Consider the following 17,469-nt stretch of genomic DNA (forward strand, 5'->3'; position numbering starts at 1 on the left):
CTGTCACGGCACCCTAGTGTGTGTGTGTGTATCACGGCACCCTAGTGTGTGTGTGTGTATCACGGCACCCTAGTGTGTGTGTGTGTGTGTTTATATATCACGGCACCCTTGTGTGTGTGTGTGTATCACGGCACCCTTGTGTGTGTGTGTGTGTGTGTGTGTGTCACGGCAGGTGGTTGTAGTAGTAGTGGGTGTATGTGTAGGACAGGTTGTTGAAGTGGTGGCCATAACTACTTCTGCCTTCACCGAATTCATTGTATTTATCACGTGAAGAAGTTTACATGGACGGGTTAGGTTAGCATCTCTCTGTGTGCCGATAGGTGATCCAGCGCGGCCAATAATCTGTCTCATAATGTAACTCTAACAGAAAAAAAATCTAGTTCCTTGTTGGCTGAGGTCACGTGTTACTTGTGGTTGTTAGTTTGTGTATTTGAAGAGTTTTGGTATGTTGGTAGTGAAATATACAAGAGAAAGTCCGTAGAATTGAGTTGTGGCTGTTACTGACCTGTTATCACCTCACCTGCACCCGTTATGCAAGGCATCTGCTACCCCAACACCTTAGAAATTTGGTCCACACCTTTATAACTGGAATTCTTGTCTTTGACCCAGTGCCGGGGGGAACTAGATTGATGCAAGTAGACTCACATGAACCTGTAGAGGGCGCACTACAAATTGATGAAATCACGTATTTGTTTCCCATCTCTTTCGAAGGTACTCGTTTTGTCGAAATTTTTGTATATTTTTTTTTTGCTGCTGTTAGTGTTGTTGTCGGATTTAGCTCTTAGATTTAATTTATTAACCTTAATAAGACGAAAACTCTCATCTGCTCATGGCTCACAAAACCTGAATTTGATCACAATTAGTAAAAGATTGATAAAAGGTGTTTACCTAATGTCTAAGGTTAGGTTCCCGTAACAAGATTGTTTGGTCTATTGATATAGATAAAACCTATTTGAGCACAACATAACCTGTTGCGAGTTGTGCGACACTGAGGAGGGACGCGATTAACTTGAAACTGGGTGCTATATGGGTATAATTTCAACCAGTGTCCCCCCCTCATTTGACGTACTTCTAAAACATAGATTTATCGGAGGTGTAAAAGAGGTACTGGTGTTTCTCAAGGATCCCGTTCACCCCACCACATCTCGGTGTGGCTGACACACGCATTAAACACACGCGGTCGCGGGGGTTTGACAAATAGATATAACGATCGACAAATGTGAGTGTACCCCGGGTGGGGCGCACAACCGCCTGCACTATCCACAGAAGTGGAAGAGGGGGTACACGCTTAAAACCAAAAATTTTTCTTGGCTTATATTTGAGATTCATTTGAACTTAGACCATAGCTATTGTTAGCCAGGTAAACAAGAACCATTCAGTGAGTAAAATGCTCAGAGGTAAAGATTTTTCTTTAGAGGAAACATTTGTTTTTTCCCATTTGTAGTCAACTGTACAATAAACAGTTGCCTAACATTACAAATTGGGGATGTGAAAGCGGTAGCGGGCAGTGTCGGTCAAGCTGTCTCCTTGAGTACCAAAGCTGTTATGCCTATGGGGCTCACTTTCACCTCTCTACGCAACTTCAACCTCCCCTCCCTCCTCAAGGGCCTTAGTTGCTTAACCATAAGCAGTACTCGGAATAAAATAAACCAGCACTTTCGTAAAGCAAGTCTTGACCTTAGGCCAAATGTGATGGTATACCGTGCTTTCCCCAGGTACTGCTCCTCCAGTAACTTAAGAACTATTAAGAAATTTGCAACACGTCATTTATGGGGCGAGAATTGTCCTTACCTTATTGGAGTCCCACAATTGTGTAAAGAAATTTCCCCACACCTTTACATAAGTGTATGTTGATGGGTTGAGCAGCTAACACCTCCTAATCTTAGCTGTTTAATAGCTAGGGAACCAGGAACTGTGGGTGGCGCAGAAAAGTGTACAGTTATTGGTTCTCTGTATTTACCTGTGTCACTGTGTGGGCGTCCACCATGCACCTGGCGGGGAAAATGTGAGGGGTCAAATGAGTGGTGGGGGGAGGCGGCTGAATGAAAGCTGGTGCATGTACTGTACAGTAGGGACGCTAGGCGGAGGCTTTAATGGTTGGATACAACCACCTATCGCAGCCGCCAACAAGAGAGAGAGAGAGAGAGAGAGAGAGACATGACTAATGATAATTTCATTGATGTTCCTTGTAAAAATTACTTAATAATTCTGAAGACGTGACATGGACTGTGAGATTAAATTATTAGGTTGAGTAATCCTAGACTTACTTGAACTACACGAGGCTTTATTAGATTAGGTTAATTTGGGTTAGTAAGGTTAGGTTAGGTAAGGTAGGTTAGGTTAGGTTAGGTTAGGTTAGACTAGCCTTGCTTGTATTTATTTGGTAATTTATAGTATGAAAACGGACATGGGCCTGTAAACTCGAATGGATATGTGAATAACAGTGCGAGTGACGGTTCCTGGGGGTGAGTGACGGTTCCTGGGGGTGAGTGACGGTTCCTGGGGGTGAGTGACGGTTCCTGGGGGTGAGTGACGGTTCCTGGGGTGGGTGACTGTTCCTGGGGTGAGTGAGGTTCCTGGGGTGAGTGAGTTGCTGCGGTTCCTGGGGGTGAGTGGCGGTTCCTGGGGGTGAGTGGCGGTTCCTGGGGGTGAATGACGGCCTCTCGAGGTGAATGACGGTCCTCCGAGGTGACTGATGGCCTCTCGAGGTGAATGACGGCCTCTCGAGGTGAATGACGGCCTCTCGAGGTGAATGACGACCCCTCAATGTGTGGGTGACTGAAATGAGGTTGTTTACGGTGAAGGTGTGGAGGCAAGTGATTAGCTCCACTTTCATCTATGGGATGATTACTCTCTCCTCTTTTCTTTTCTTCTCTTCTCTTTTTCTCTCTTCTCTTCTCTCCTCTCCTCTCCTCTCCTCTCCTCACAAGCACGCCCATCTGTCCCCGTTTGTACACTTTCATCTTGCGCCACACACAAAACTACCCGTCACCACACGTGTTAACACCCCGGTGTAACTTTGTCCATCACTTGTTTGATTTGCGGATCATTGTATATACAGCTGAAATTCTTGTTGACACAGGAACGCACACACACACACACACACACACACACACACACGTCACCCGCTACCTACCAGCGCACACGGAGCTACGACCAATAGTGATGTGTCCTTCACTAAGTACAGCTACTTAGAGATACACCTCTATTCTGGAGGAGCTGAGACCATACACCGTGATGACTAATAAAGATTACTTATGTGTTAATGTAATACTCAAGATATAGTTCTGTACAATTATAAGTGAATAAAATTTTTAGTGAAATAATTTTGATCTAAAGTTTCTAGTGAATTTGGGTCTGGATAGTAAGTAGGGAGGTGTGTGAGACAGTAGGAGGTAAATACGGGGTTAAAGTCTAGTGTTTACAGTGAGGGCGAGAGTACACTAGTGGTCCGCTGACTTGCATAACTGAAGAGCAAGCAGACCTTGACCTCACTGCCTTCTTGTATTGTGCCCCAGTTACCCATCTGTTTGCTGCCTGTTGCTCTATTAAATAATGCTTGGTAACTGTTGGTGCTGCTGTTACTGCTTCTCTGTTGTTACTGCTTCCCCTGTACTTACACAGTCTTAGTGGTGAATTATAGGGCCTCAGATGGCAACACTGGGAAAAAAGAAATTAATTTTCTTAGGTGTTGGCAACTGTCATGGCCTGAACGAGATACTATTTACTAAACACTGTCTCTTAGGTGCCGCTTCACTTGACCTTATCATCCTCGTTATATAATTCACTCGGGGCTTGAAAAGGATCAGCGGCGCGTGAGAGGCGGCGTGTGTTTGTTGTTGGGAGGCAACGGGAGATGCAGCTGTACTGGTGGTGTTCACGCGGTCATTGTACAGTAAATATACAGTTATCTCATCACTCCTCCCATATACCGCTCAGAGCCTTCCCACCAGTCCTCCCTTCCCCTTTCTCCCTCCTCCCCCCTTCCGCATTTATCAACAATCTCTTATTCTTCCGTCTTAAAAATCCTTCAAAGTATTATATAAGCAAAGGTAATGATGAGGAAATATGCCGAATATAGTGATATATTTATTTTTATAAGACGCGAGATATTGGAGGAGGGGGGGGGGACCATGAACACAGACGAACGCCATTAAGAATAATCTGTACGTATTTGTTCACTCGTCCACCCACCCCTCTCTCGACGCCCACCACCAGCCACCTCTCCGACGCCCACCACCACCCACTCTCTCCGACGCCCACCACCACCCACCCCACCACCACCCACCCCTCTCTCCGACGCCCACCACCACCCACCCCTCTCTCCGACACCCACCACCCACATCCTCCTAACTTACCCTTCCTCCTACTCGTTTCCCACCAACATTTCCTACCCGATTCCCCTCCCACTACTAGTCCATCTACCCACACATCCACCCTCTCTCTACCCACCTGCCCTCCCACCGACCCACTCTCTACTTTCCCCACCTGCCCCACCCACCCATCCAAACGCCCATTATCCGCCTGGCGCCACACCGGGAAGTTTGAGCGGTGCATATTAGCGGTGTTATTACGATTTCTTGTATACTGTACCGTTTGTGTGTTGTTTTACTATTGTCATGTTTGTTCCTGTAATTATTCCTATTGGTTATTTCACTCTGGGGTTTGATGACGTCCAGGTATTTATTATTATTGTTGTTTGGTTGTGGTTGGTATTATTGTTGGTTGTTTTGGTGGGTTCTTTACTTCTTATCATTGGTGGCATCTGGATGAAAGAATAATTGTAGGTAATAAGTATATGAAAGTAGGTAGAAGCGAGAGCCATGCACAGTATAAGTTTTTTTTTTATCATTATTGCGCGAGTAGTGAATAAAAGCTGTTTAGCGAGAGACTTGTTTGATAGTGAAGGAGGCACGCAGCTTCATAGAAAGAGAAGCAAGGCGGGAAAGTTGCAGGATTTGTGAAGTCATTGGACGATTTACACTTCGATTTGCGGTGGCACCTGCTCCACTTAGTATTATTTGGGCTTCAGGCCATTGAGGAGATGATGTTGAATTGTCAGTATTAACCTCTTGTTCATCCTAAACGCATGCCTTTGTTGACCTTGCTGTGACATGTAAGGAGGAAGGTAAGTGGGAGAGAATGTAGAATGGTGAGTGTGTCAAGGTGTACCAGGTGGATTAAGTTAATAATATATTGTTAAGGACGGAGGGAAAATGTTCAGGGTCGCTGCGCCCTCAGAATAACAGTTGTCTTGGGATAATAATAATATTTCTGCAGTAAAATTGTCGTACAGGTTTACAATTGGGTTAGGATGAGTATAAACTATCCACTTGTAAAGGTCAGCATGAATATAGAGTTAGACAATGTAGGTTTATACAGTGTATGTAGGCCGTGTGAATATACAGCTTCCTATGTGCCGAGACAACATTGGTAAACACTTCAGGCAATTTGACCAAGGATAGACGACGAAGCTGTCCCATGTTTATTTCCTGATAACGAAAAATCATAAAACCCAGATTACTTACTCTTCCCAAGTTCTGGTTTAACAACACCTGCGCTTCACCCAATGTGTTGTACACCCACCAAAAAAATTCCAGTCAGTCCTCTCTACCATCTATAAACCCTGTGAATCCGAGACCTTACACAGTTCACCATAGAGGGTCCAACAATGGGTAATGTTTCGGATTCACAAGGTTCATGGATGGTAGAGAGGGCTGACAAGACTGTTTTTTGGTGGGTGTACTTGCAATCATTATATACTTAACCCTTGAATACGATGACTTAACCTCTTAAGGGGCTAAATCATCATATTCAAAGGGAAAAGTCATTGTATTCAAGGGGTTAAGTCATCATATAAATAAATAAATAAAAAAGTGATATGACCTATACATATGAATACATGTTACTCAAATAACTGAGGACGGATTTAGTTGTGGGTTGAAGCCCTGTGGTTGTTATTTCAATTATGTATAAAATTGCACTGCAGTTGTGGTTTTAACCTTGCGGGTGCAGATCAAATCGGTGGAACCGCGTAAGGTACTGGTAGGCGTGTGGTATGTTACGTGAGGGCCGCATGGTGTTGGGGCGTGTGGTATGTTATGTGAGGGGCGCATGATGTATGGTGAGGGGGCGTGTGGTATGTTACGTGAGGGCCGCATGGTGTGGGGGCGTGTGGTATGTTATAAGAACATAAGAATGGAAGAAACTGCAGCTGACCTATTGGCCTAAACTGGGCAGTCCCATTTACACCCTATTGCTCATAAATCCGTCCAACCTATGTTTGAAGCTATCCAGCGTATTTGAGTTAATGATCATGTTTAGTAACTTGTTCCACTCATCCACTACTTTATTTCCAAACCAATGTTTACCTGTTTCGCGCCGAAATCTAAATTGATCTAATTTAAAACCATTGTTACGAGTTGTTCCTGGTTGGATAGTTTGAGTACCTTTGTAATGTCCCCTTTGTTTAGCCCTGACTTCATTTATACACCTCTATCATATCACCCCTCACTCTACGTCTCTCGAGGGAGTGCAAATCACGATGCTTTAACCTGTCTCTATACTCAAGGTTCCTTATTTCCGGGTTCCTTATTTCCGGGATTAGTCTTGTCATTCTCCTCTGAATTCTTTCCGGGGGATTCTATATCCATTCTGTAATACGGTGACCAGAATTGAACTGCGTAATCCAAGTGAGGTCTCACAAGCGCAAGGTATAGTTTAGGGTGACCTCGCTAGTCATGTAACTAACACTCCTTTGTATGAACCTAAGTACTTTACTAGCCATGTTTCGAGCAAATACACATTGTTTACTTGGCTTAAGATTCCTACTGATCATTACTCCTAAATCTTTCTCACATTCGGATTTTTCTATAACATCGTTGTTCATCTGATATCTGGTTTCTGTTTACATCTCCTAGACTAAGTACTTTACATTTATCCACATTGAATTTCATCTGCCATTTTTCAGACCATTCGATTTTTTTTAGATCTTTCTGTAGTTTTGCGGAGTCCTCTTCAGATTTAATTACATGCCCTATTTTAGTGTCATCAGCAAATTTACTTACGTTGCTGTCTACGCCGATATCTATGTCGTTTATGTATACAATAAATATTAATGGTCCAAGTACTGAGCCTTGGGGTACTCCACTAGTGACGTTACTCCAATCGGATTTAGTGCCATTAATACTCACTCGCTGTTTCCCTTCCTCTAACCACGCACTAATCCATTTTAGAATATCTCCTCCAATGCCATGAGCCTCCAATTTTCTTATTAGTCTTTCGTGGGGGGACTCTGCCAAGATATACCACATCATAGTCGTGCTCCTCGTCCACTGATTCGGAAACAGCTGAAAAGAATGTTAATAGATTAGTTAGACATGACTGCCCGCTCGTGAAGCCATGTTGGGAATCATTGATTAACTTGTGCTTCTCCAGGTGATTTCGAAGAGTTTGAAATTATTGCTTCCAGTAATTTGCCTACAATTGATGTTAAGCTGATTGGACGGTAGTTAGAGGATAGTGAAAATTGGTATTACATTCGCTATCCTCCAGGATTCTGGTACTACACCCAATTTTAAGGACATGTTAAACAAATTTGCCAAGGGCATACTAAGCTCTTCCTTACATTACTTTACTCTGGCAAATATCTCATCGGGACCTGGCGACTTATGGCTTTAAATTGTCTATTTGCTTACTAACATCGTTACTAGTCACTACTATCTCGCTTAATCTATTTTCTTCACTATCTCTGTATATAGTCGGTGCCTCGGGTATCATTTTTAAATTTTCGGTGGTGAAAACTTAAAAAATATTTATTCAGATTATTGCTCATTTCTCCGTCGTTATGAGTTAGCTCGCCGGTATCTAAGGGGCGCGTGACGTACGGTGTGGGGGCGTGTGGTATGTTATGCGAGGGACGCGAGATGTATGGCGTGGGGGCGTGTAGTATGTTTCGTGAAGGGCGCGTGATGTATGGTGTGGGAGCGTGTGGAATAAGGAGAGCAGCTGGAGCATGAAGATGAACATGGCGGGACGTGCATCGCAAGGCAGCGCTGTCGAACTCTCACTGGCGGCTCGTCAGAATTCTTCCAGTGAAAACTGTTTCACATTTCTAGATCAGTGACTCGCGGGGGGAGGGAGGGACGCCACACGTCTCGGCGCTGGAAGTTGCTGGCATCGAAATCTTGTTTAGGGAACTCTGGATACTGTTAAAGTCGGACAGCCAATAGTGAAGTGGCTAAGAGCAGATGGAATGTCGTGGAGGATTACTTGATCATTAAGGCAAAGACAACGACGCTTTGGCACTGACAGGGCTATTATGTAGTTGAAGCCAAAGCTAAGCCGAAATATATTTTAGCTACAAGAACAAGTAGTGTGTCGAGAAGAGATAGTTTTTAGTATAACACACATTCTCAGGGTTTTATATAAGGTAAACAGAATTAACCACATTACATGGCAATTAATAGAAGTTACGTCAAATTTTCAGTGAAATGATTAGATGAACAAGGGGTGGAGGGTGAGCTGGTGTGACGTGGCGTGAGTGTCATGTACAAGAGACAACTTCCTGGATCACAATTATCTCCTCCGCAACTCGGCTTGAGTCTGAGATTCTTGTGTCCCTCCATATATATCCACACCTCTGATTATTATATGACTTGTTGGCTACACTACCACTTCACTTAAAATTAAAAACATTTGTTGGCAATGTTTTATCTTTCCTGGTATATAATTGATTAAACAGGTCTATCGTATTCACAGTGTTTTTGTTTGTGTAATCCAGTGTAGATGATGTTTATGAATAATTTAATCTGAATTTTACGTTATTTTCCGCTGGTATATTATGTGTAAGGGCATGTTACGTTTTGGGAGTATTATTTTTTTTACATGACACGTGATACCCAGACGTGTTAACCATTACAAGACAGACGAAGGGGTGGTTTAAACAATAAGATTTTTGTTTAATCTCTGCCATGGTTTACACTTTAGAATGCATCTACTGGACTTGTATTGTAGAGTGATGTGGATAAACTGTTTGGTGTTCCAAGAAAATAAGCAGTTCTTAATTGGTGGTGCAAGTTATGTTTAGAAGTTGGTCATGTAAGAAATTAATGTTCCTTGTTGGTAATCGCTACGATCGTCAGCTAACCAAACCATGTGCTTTGGTTGTGTAAATTGCATTTCTTCACTGTAACATACATGTCTACTGATATACAGTTAATGAGTTGTGTAACAAGATAACCTAAAAATAAATAATTTTACGATTTTTTTTTTCATGCTTAACGGTGGTAGCACTTGGTTAAAATCCCTGTTTACAAAGCTTCCCTAACACACACGTACCCACTAACGGCTCGGGAGGAACACTGATCCACCTTCCATTTTACGTCCGATAATAGGAATAATTCAACTAAAATGTACAATTCGGCGTTCATTATATATTTCATGAAATTTTCGTGTGGACCATCAGTACATGGAGTGCAAGAAGTGTAACGCAAATTAATTAGTGGATGTATTACGTGTTTAACTTAGTGAGTTCAGTCAAGCGGTGTCTGTTGTTTAAAAAGTGGTTGTTTCACAGTTAATTGTCTGTTTTGAATATGAATTGTTATGTTTATACTATAATTAAACTCGAGGTGAGTGTGAAGCATTCTTCCTCACAGGCGTCATGTGTTGTGACAGTTACCGTCTCACTACGGCTTGCGGTTAAAAGAAGAAACTTTTATGAACGAAGAAAATAATGACTAAATTTTATTTTGTAGCCTGAGGAGGAAGAAGATCTGCTGCCTGCGAGTGGCACTGTGGAGGAGGAAGTGTGGTGGTGTAGGATCAGTGTTGGGGACGGAAGGGTTATTAGTCTGCGCTACTCTTACTCAGAGTAGTGTTGGTGTTGTTGCTGTTATTCTCTCATTTTAGACGAGCGTTTTAGGAATCAGTTCAATACCTGTAACCCGTCTGTTTTATTGAGAAAGTATTTAATTTTCACGTGGTGAGTGTGTGAAGTAAAAGCTGCTGCCAGGGTCACCAAGGCATTGCTGCTATACTGTACTGTTTTATCCTTTCGTGTGAATAATGCGGAGCCGGGAAGAGTGCACGAGCGGTGTTGCTGCCTCACCTCACAGTGTACACGTGCTAAAGGAAATGTAGAATTAATTTGAACGTTTATAGCTTTATTATACCGGTTTATATATAATTTAAAATGCGTAAGGTGAATTATATCTGATAATGAACAATAAGTCGACACCTTTATGAGATAATCTCTTTCGGATAGAAGTTTTCTCTGTGGCTGTAGTTTAAAGAAGAATGTTTTTCTTTACCATTACAAACCGTGAGAGACGTCTTTAGCTCGTCGGCAGTGTATATATATATACGGTAAGAGTAGTCAGGGATGTTAGCTCAGGTTGCTGGTGCTCACTTTCGAAACCAATTTTGTCGTCAGTACTAGAATTTATTTCATGTCCTACGATTTTTTCAGGAATAAAGAGTTGTGGGAAATGCGAGACTCCGTGTAAATATAATCTGTAACACCACATACGTAAGATACGAGGGGCAGTAAAATAAAGGTGTTCCTCCCCCCAACGCAAATAATTCCCTCGCGGACTGGTACTTTAGGTAGAATTATCATGTGCAGTTCACCAGAAATGTCGGCGAGGTGTTGGCATATATTTTTGTCAGCAGCCTGTACTTCTGCTGTTAATTTGCTAAGCTTTCTACACACACACACACACACACACACACAGGTGTTGTCTACTAATAACTTGGTCATTAATTGTCGCAACTCACGGCCCTTTGGAGGTGTGAAGTGAAATTACTATTTTGTATCTGAAAGTTACAAACTTCAAAAGCTTTCCTTTTTACCCACACAAATGGAATAAGTGTAACATGTCCCTTACTGATTCTTGGTGTGTTGTAGGGTCACATGGGTTAGGTTACGGTTTATTGAATTTGGAAGAAAAAAAAATCACAAAAGTAGCCTTACCTAACCCAACTTAGCTAAAATTGTGACTATTTTGTCATTTTTTTTCTTTACCTTTTTCCTGTCACCTACAGTATATTCCTACCCCGCCGTGTGACCAGACTGTCACGTAAACCTTCCTAAATATCTCAGATATTGTTCCTTCATTGACCCAGTGACACGTTTCTCTAACTGAAGAAGCGACGACACATGTTTCTTACTCATTGATACTGTTAGGCGACACATTATACCTCCCACTCGTACAGTAATATGACACGTCCATTTGCAGTTTTAGGACACACATTTACAGTGATACGACACAGGTATCCATCTCTGACGCTGTAATATAACATTCTGCCTCCTCCAGTAACACACACGTAATATAACCCATTCCATTTCCTACCCTCTACAGGAGTTGCAGTCGCAGTTCGAGCTGTACGAGATCGCAAAGTATTATTTCGACGGCCAGGGGAAGGCGGTACGGCCCATGATCACCGTGCTCATGTCTCGTGCCATCAACTCTCACCTCCACAATGAAGACAGGTGAGACCCCAACTGTTTCAGGTATTAGGTGATGGAGTGAATACCGAGCTCCTCAATGTGTTCTGATACTATACCATGACAAGTCGATGTATGAGTTATAACTGCACTTTAAGATGAACCTTTTTAGTCAAATTCTTTATAGATTTTGATAAATAGCTGATGCTGTCTCAATTATTATGGTGTCCTTCACCTTGTGGCCTGGTTTAATATAATGCTCAAAAAACATGCATGCAGAAACTTGATAAGACCAGGGTTGGTGTTATTACTTCGCTTCAGCTTCCAGGATCTTTAAACGCGCATCCTATATTGGTACATAAACTAGTAATTAACAAATAATATTAAGCGATACATTCATATAATATAACATCACATCTCTTGCCAGAAAGTGTACACTCATCAGTGTGTTCTGGTAAATTTCGTCGAGAATATAAAACCCGGATTTTGTGTACTTGAGGTTCACGAACGCGCCCGAACTGTTTACTTTATTTTTTCTTCATCTAAATGCATTTGATTCTTTACACACATTGGCTCTGTCTTATAGTCATTTAGAATACATTAAGACCCAGAAACTTTTCGCGGAAGTTGAGAAGAGATAAATGATGATAATGGTGAGTGTGTGTTGGCGCGTGGGGCATAGTGGTGTTGTGGTGATGGGGGGAGGCAAAGATATGTATACCTACCTCATTTCCTCTCCCTCAATCCCCTCCCACAACCCTCTCCCACAACACCCTTCCTCAGCCCCCTCCCTCAACTCCCTCCCTCAACCCCCTCTCTCAATCCCCTCCCACAACCCTCTCCCACAACCCTCAGCCCCTCCCCTCAACTCCTCCTCAACCCCTCTCTCAATCCCTCCCTCTCCTCAATCCCTCCCACAACCCTCTCCCTCCCTCCTCAACCCCTCTCTCAATCCTCCTCAACCCCTCCCTCAACCCCTCCTCAACCCCTCTCTCAATCCCCTCCCTCAATCCCCTCCTCAACCCCTCCCTCAACCCCCTCCCTCAACCCTCCTCTCAATCCCTCCCTCAACCTCCTCCCTCAACCCCCTCTCAACCCCCTCCTCAACCCCCTCCACCCTCCCCCCCTCTCCAATCCTCCCAACCCCTCCCAATCCCCTCCCAAACCTCTCCCCTCCTCCTCCCAACCCCCTCTCAATCCTCCTCAACCCCCTCCCTCAACCCCTTCCTCAACCCCTCTCTCAATCCCCTCCCTCAACCCCTCCCTCAACCCCCTCTCCTCTCAGCCCCCCTCAACCCCCCCTCTCAACCCCTCTCTCAACCCCCTCCCTCAACCTATCCCTGAATCCACCTCCCTCAATCCCCTTCCCCAAACCCCTACACCCTCCCACTACACCTCCCACATCCCCTTCCTTAACACCCTCCCACGACACCATCATCATCCCATCCCCCTCCCACATCCCCCTCCCACATCCCCTCCTTCAATCCCCTCCCTCAACCCCCACAACCCCCTCCCTCTGGTAATAGTGGCGTCAGACATACAACAACAGAAACAGGTGATTGAGTGGTGAGGTCAAAGGTCAGCCATGAACAGTAGGCTCGTCATGGGCTCACATAAACACTTTCTCTTTTGCACCTACGTAATCATATGCAATTATTAGTGGGTTTTTTTACTGTGGTGATGTAACTCTTCACATTGTTGTAGTTTATTGTTGTTGCACTTTGCTTTGTGTATGTTTTTTCCTTTTCAGTTAAAATATTTCCTTACAAAGAAATACAGAACAATATACAGTACAGTGAAATAGATGATTATGGAAGGAGACATAACTGCAAGAAAATGTACATAAATGGGATGGAACTATAAAAATTAAGATCTTAGAATATTATTGTAGGCAGAAGACGTAACAGACAGAGTATGAAGAACTGTACAGTAGGAGAGTAGAGGAAAGAAATGAAAGGATGTAATGATCAAGCTGCCAGTTGAGGCGAGACACCTGTGAGTAAAATGACTATAGATAAGGTTGAACAACTTCCAGTAGAATTTTTAAAACAAGTTGGAAGGAATGGCACTTTTTTGTTACCGAGATATGTAACTAGGTACTGTACATAGGAAACCTGCCCAGTTATTGTAAAAAAAAAAAAAAAAAAAATCTTAAAAAGGCAGTTGACAATTATTCTTGCATGGATCTAAAGATCGACAAATGTGCTTGTACTCAGATAGGTAATGTACCCTGGGTGAGGCCCGCAACCGCCTGCACTACACACGGAGCTGTAAAAGAGAATGGCCTACTGTATTGGTGTATCACGAACCCGTTCACCCCACTTCATCTAGGTGTGTCAACCACCCGCGGCTGCTTGTGTTTAATGAGTGTCAGCCACACCGAGATGAGCTCGCGTGAACGGGTTCCTGAAACGCCAGTGCCACTGGTGCCCCGCTCTCTTTTACACCCCGGTGCATAGTGCAGGCGGTTGCGGGCCCCTCCCGGGGTACACACACACACAGTCTTGCATGAAAACTCTTATTAGATATAATTTTAAATAGAGTTCTGACTTGAATAGACAATCAAAATAGACTTGGAAGAGGAACTATTGTATGTATATATATTGTATGTATATACAGTATATATATATATATGCAAGTAAATACCTGACCATTGTGGACCTGGTCTCACCCTCCTCTGTATATATACACCTTGATTTGTATTACTCTCTCTAGTCTGTACTCACCCCTGAAGATGTGAATTACACGAAAGCGCTTGGGAACTTCGTGTTTTCTTCTTTCCTTATATATATATATATATATATATATATATATATATATATATATATATATATATATATATATATATATATATATATATATATATATATATATATATATATATATATATATATATATATATATATATATATATATATATATATATATATATATATATATATATATATATGTGATAAAATCACACGGGAATAGGGAAACAACGGAGCACCTTAGCTTTCGTCTTTATTCAAGACATCTTCAGTTGCCTCTGAAGATGTCTTGAATAAAGACGAAAGCTAAGGTGCTCCGTTGTTTCCCTTTTCCCGTGTGATTTTATCAAGATTTATCTTATCCACGTTTTCATTGTGGATCTACATGAAATATATATTGTATGTATGTATGTATGTACGTACAGTATGTATGTTTGTATGTATTACTGGTTGCTTGGAGCTAGATAGGGAATTATATAAGGCAACTTGACATCTTCAACAGTGTGTAACATGTACAGTATATTGAATTTTTCACGAGAGTTGTAAATAGCAGTGATAGAGTATTAGTAGATGGTAAAGCAATGTAAAATATTTGGTGTAGATGGCGCTCCTCATATTGCATATGGTCAGGAGGCACTTAAAAAAATTGCCAACAGATAAGTGGAAAATGCGAAGAATATAATGCTTAGTGTTATTGCTGTAAAGACAAAAGTAATGATTCTCAATTAAAAATAAATCCTAAAAAAATCACTATATTGTAATAGACAAAAGGGAGCTTCACAGAGGGAAAATATGAGCATCGTTGAGGATATAAGTGTTGATTTATGGCATCGTCTCTAAATTAATTTATCTGATAAGTATAAAAAATTTCAGCGAGGAGCACTTCTGAAACTTGTTTATAAACTACTCGTAAGTTGGTAAGTCATTCAGTTATCTGTACGTCAATAATCCTCTGGTTGAGATTAACTTATATGCGTCTCTGTAGTTCATTCACAACAAATCATTAAAATTTTCAATACTTTTCCTATATAGTTTTAAATGTTTAATTATACTGTATAGTGTCCACAATGACAAGTGGAAAATTATGTATTACTCACTTATTACCAAGGTTACTGTGGCTGCTATGTAGAGGGAGCCACAGATTACCACGATTACCTAAGTGCTTTCACCTGTTTCTATCTGAGAAGACTTATTTACTATAGTCAGAACTGACTCACTCTATGGACACCCAGAACACACACACACACACACTCTGTGAATATCCAGAACACACACTCACTTTGTGGACACCCAAAACACACACACACTCTTGTACAGAGTAATTGACATCATCAGTGTTATACAAAATACATTAATTCGAAGCGTAGTTATAGATTAACTTGTTGGAGACGGAGCGATAATTTAGACTTTAGACATACGGAGCGATAATTTAAACTTTAGACATATGGAGCGATAATTTCACTATCAGCCTGGGGATGACTCCATGCGATGGTGATTGCTCCTGCGGTGCAAATTTTGTGATACGGATCTAAAGGACAAGGGTGAAGGGGGCCGCAGGTATTGGTGGTTATGACCCACAACCTGTTGGTGGAAGGTGACCTGTGTGTGGCGGTGGTAGTTATCCTGGTCCGGGAGAATGGGTTTGTTGCCTAGGAAATTCCTTCAAGCTGGTTGGTAGGGGGTAGGAGATTGAGTCTCAGACTTTCACTGGCAACCTTCAGGTTTTTCCCGGGGTTGAGACTGACCTGTTTGACCGCTGATTAAACAACAAGTACAGAACACTTTTGGAAGCTCTTTTGCTAACACACACCGACTTAGATACTATTTTTATAATATTTTGGTGGTGTTGACATTTAGCGTGTGTTCGCCATCAAATTTTACTACTACTGTACTGTATACTATGTAGGTTACCATTGGCTGGTGATAAATTTGACCATAACAGTAGATACCAACATTAGGTACATGTATTACAGTAACTGTAATATACTGTAAAGGATCACGTTCTCAGGTAAATGATGACATACCAAAGGTTTTTATTGCTATTTCAGATTGTTTGAGTCTCAGCGTGAAGTGGCGAAGGTGGCAGAGATGATTCATACGGCGTCCCTGGTTCACGACGATGTCCTCGACGCCTCTGACACACGTCGCGGCAAACCTTCTGTTAACTCCCTCTACGGCCAACGTAAGGTAGGTTGGTCGAGGACATGGTGACCGGGATAGCAACTGTGCAGGGTGAGGTGGTGATGCTGGTAGTAATGACGTGCACTCCACTCCTCCCTCAGCACCATTTCCCGATCATCAGCACCATCGGGGGAAAAAATATTATGCAAGAGAGAAAGGTGCTTCAGTGAATGTGTGTATGCGAGTGGGAGCACGTTAGTCGATGTTTCAAGTGAACTGTAAATTTATATAATTTATTATCATGGGACTGTAAATATTTGTCGTTCTCGGCGAGGGGGTTGCTCTGTGGGTGTTAGTCTCTGTATATTGAGGTTTCTGAGTAAACTCTCCCTATCTGAATATGTTTAGACATCGGAATATTTACTGGGAAAAGTAATGAAGGGAGTGATAGTTGAGGCAGAGGGAAATGCAGTAGAAATATTGAGATAATAGAAGACAATGAAAGATGGGGAAAAAGTCATTGAGAAATTGAAACATATAGACATGCGGAAAATTTTGAAAAGAATACAGATGTATACAGACATAAAGAAGAGATAGAGATAAAAGGGGGAATAGAGACAGGTATATACAGCCAAAGAAGAGATCAATTTAAAAAAAAGAGGATGGTGGGAGGGAAGGTGAGATGTTCCATGTACAGATTGACAAGGAGATCATTATACCGTACACAGGAACAAGCATCTAGCAAAATTATAACACTCGGGAGGCTTTTTTTTTTTCCTGTCAGACAACTTTCGCTTCAACATCTACAGGTCAACGCTTTGTGGGACGCTGTTGATCCTATACCACCAACACTTTTCCTTCAGATTATGAATGTGAGAGGCTGATCGGCAAGTGTAGAGGGGGAAGGTAGAGGTTGGCGCCCCCCCACAACCTGAAGGTCGAGGGCTGTCCACCTCTGTCATTGTCGGTCTTTGTTGTAGAAGTCTTTTAAAAATCCAAGTTTTGTTTACACCACAAATATTTTACTTAGTAGTTACATCGAAATTATATTGTATTAGTCCAACAAACACAACATGATATAAACATCTAAATTAACGTAACTTGACCACATAACATATCCAATAAACATTCAGTAAGCACATAACCACC

At 42.1% G+C, this 17,469-nt stretch overlaps 1 protein-coding gene across 1 annotated transcript in view; it reads left to right on the top strand.

Annotated features, from left to right (window-relative positions):
- The window catches only part of LOC121853833 (all trans-polyprenyl-diphosphate synthase PDSS1-like), a 49,523-nt gene that overhangs the window by 18,528 nt on the left and 13,526 nt on the right, over window positions 1-17,469 (top strand). Inside the window, exons 3-4 of the mRNA XM_042348209.1 lie at window positions 11,364-11,494; window positions 16,248-16,386. Of these exons, the coding sequence (XP_042204143.1) occupies window positions 11,364-11,494; window positions 16,248-16,386 (270 nt within the window). The remainder of the gene's footprint in view (window positions 1-11,363; window positions 11,495-16,247; window positions 16,387-17,469) is intronic.

This window comes from Homarus americanus, unplaced genomic scaffold (genome assembly GCF_018991925.1).
Source record: "Homarus americanus isolate GMGI-L3 unplaced genomic scaffold, GMGI_Hamer_2.0 scaffold18703, whole genome shotgun sequence".
NCBI classification, from domain to species: Eukaryota; Metazoa; Arthropoda; class Malacostraca; order Decapoda; family Nephropidae; genus Homarus; species Homarus americanus.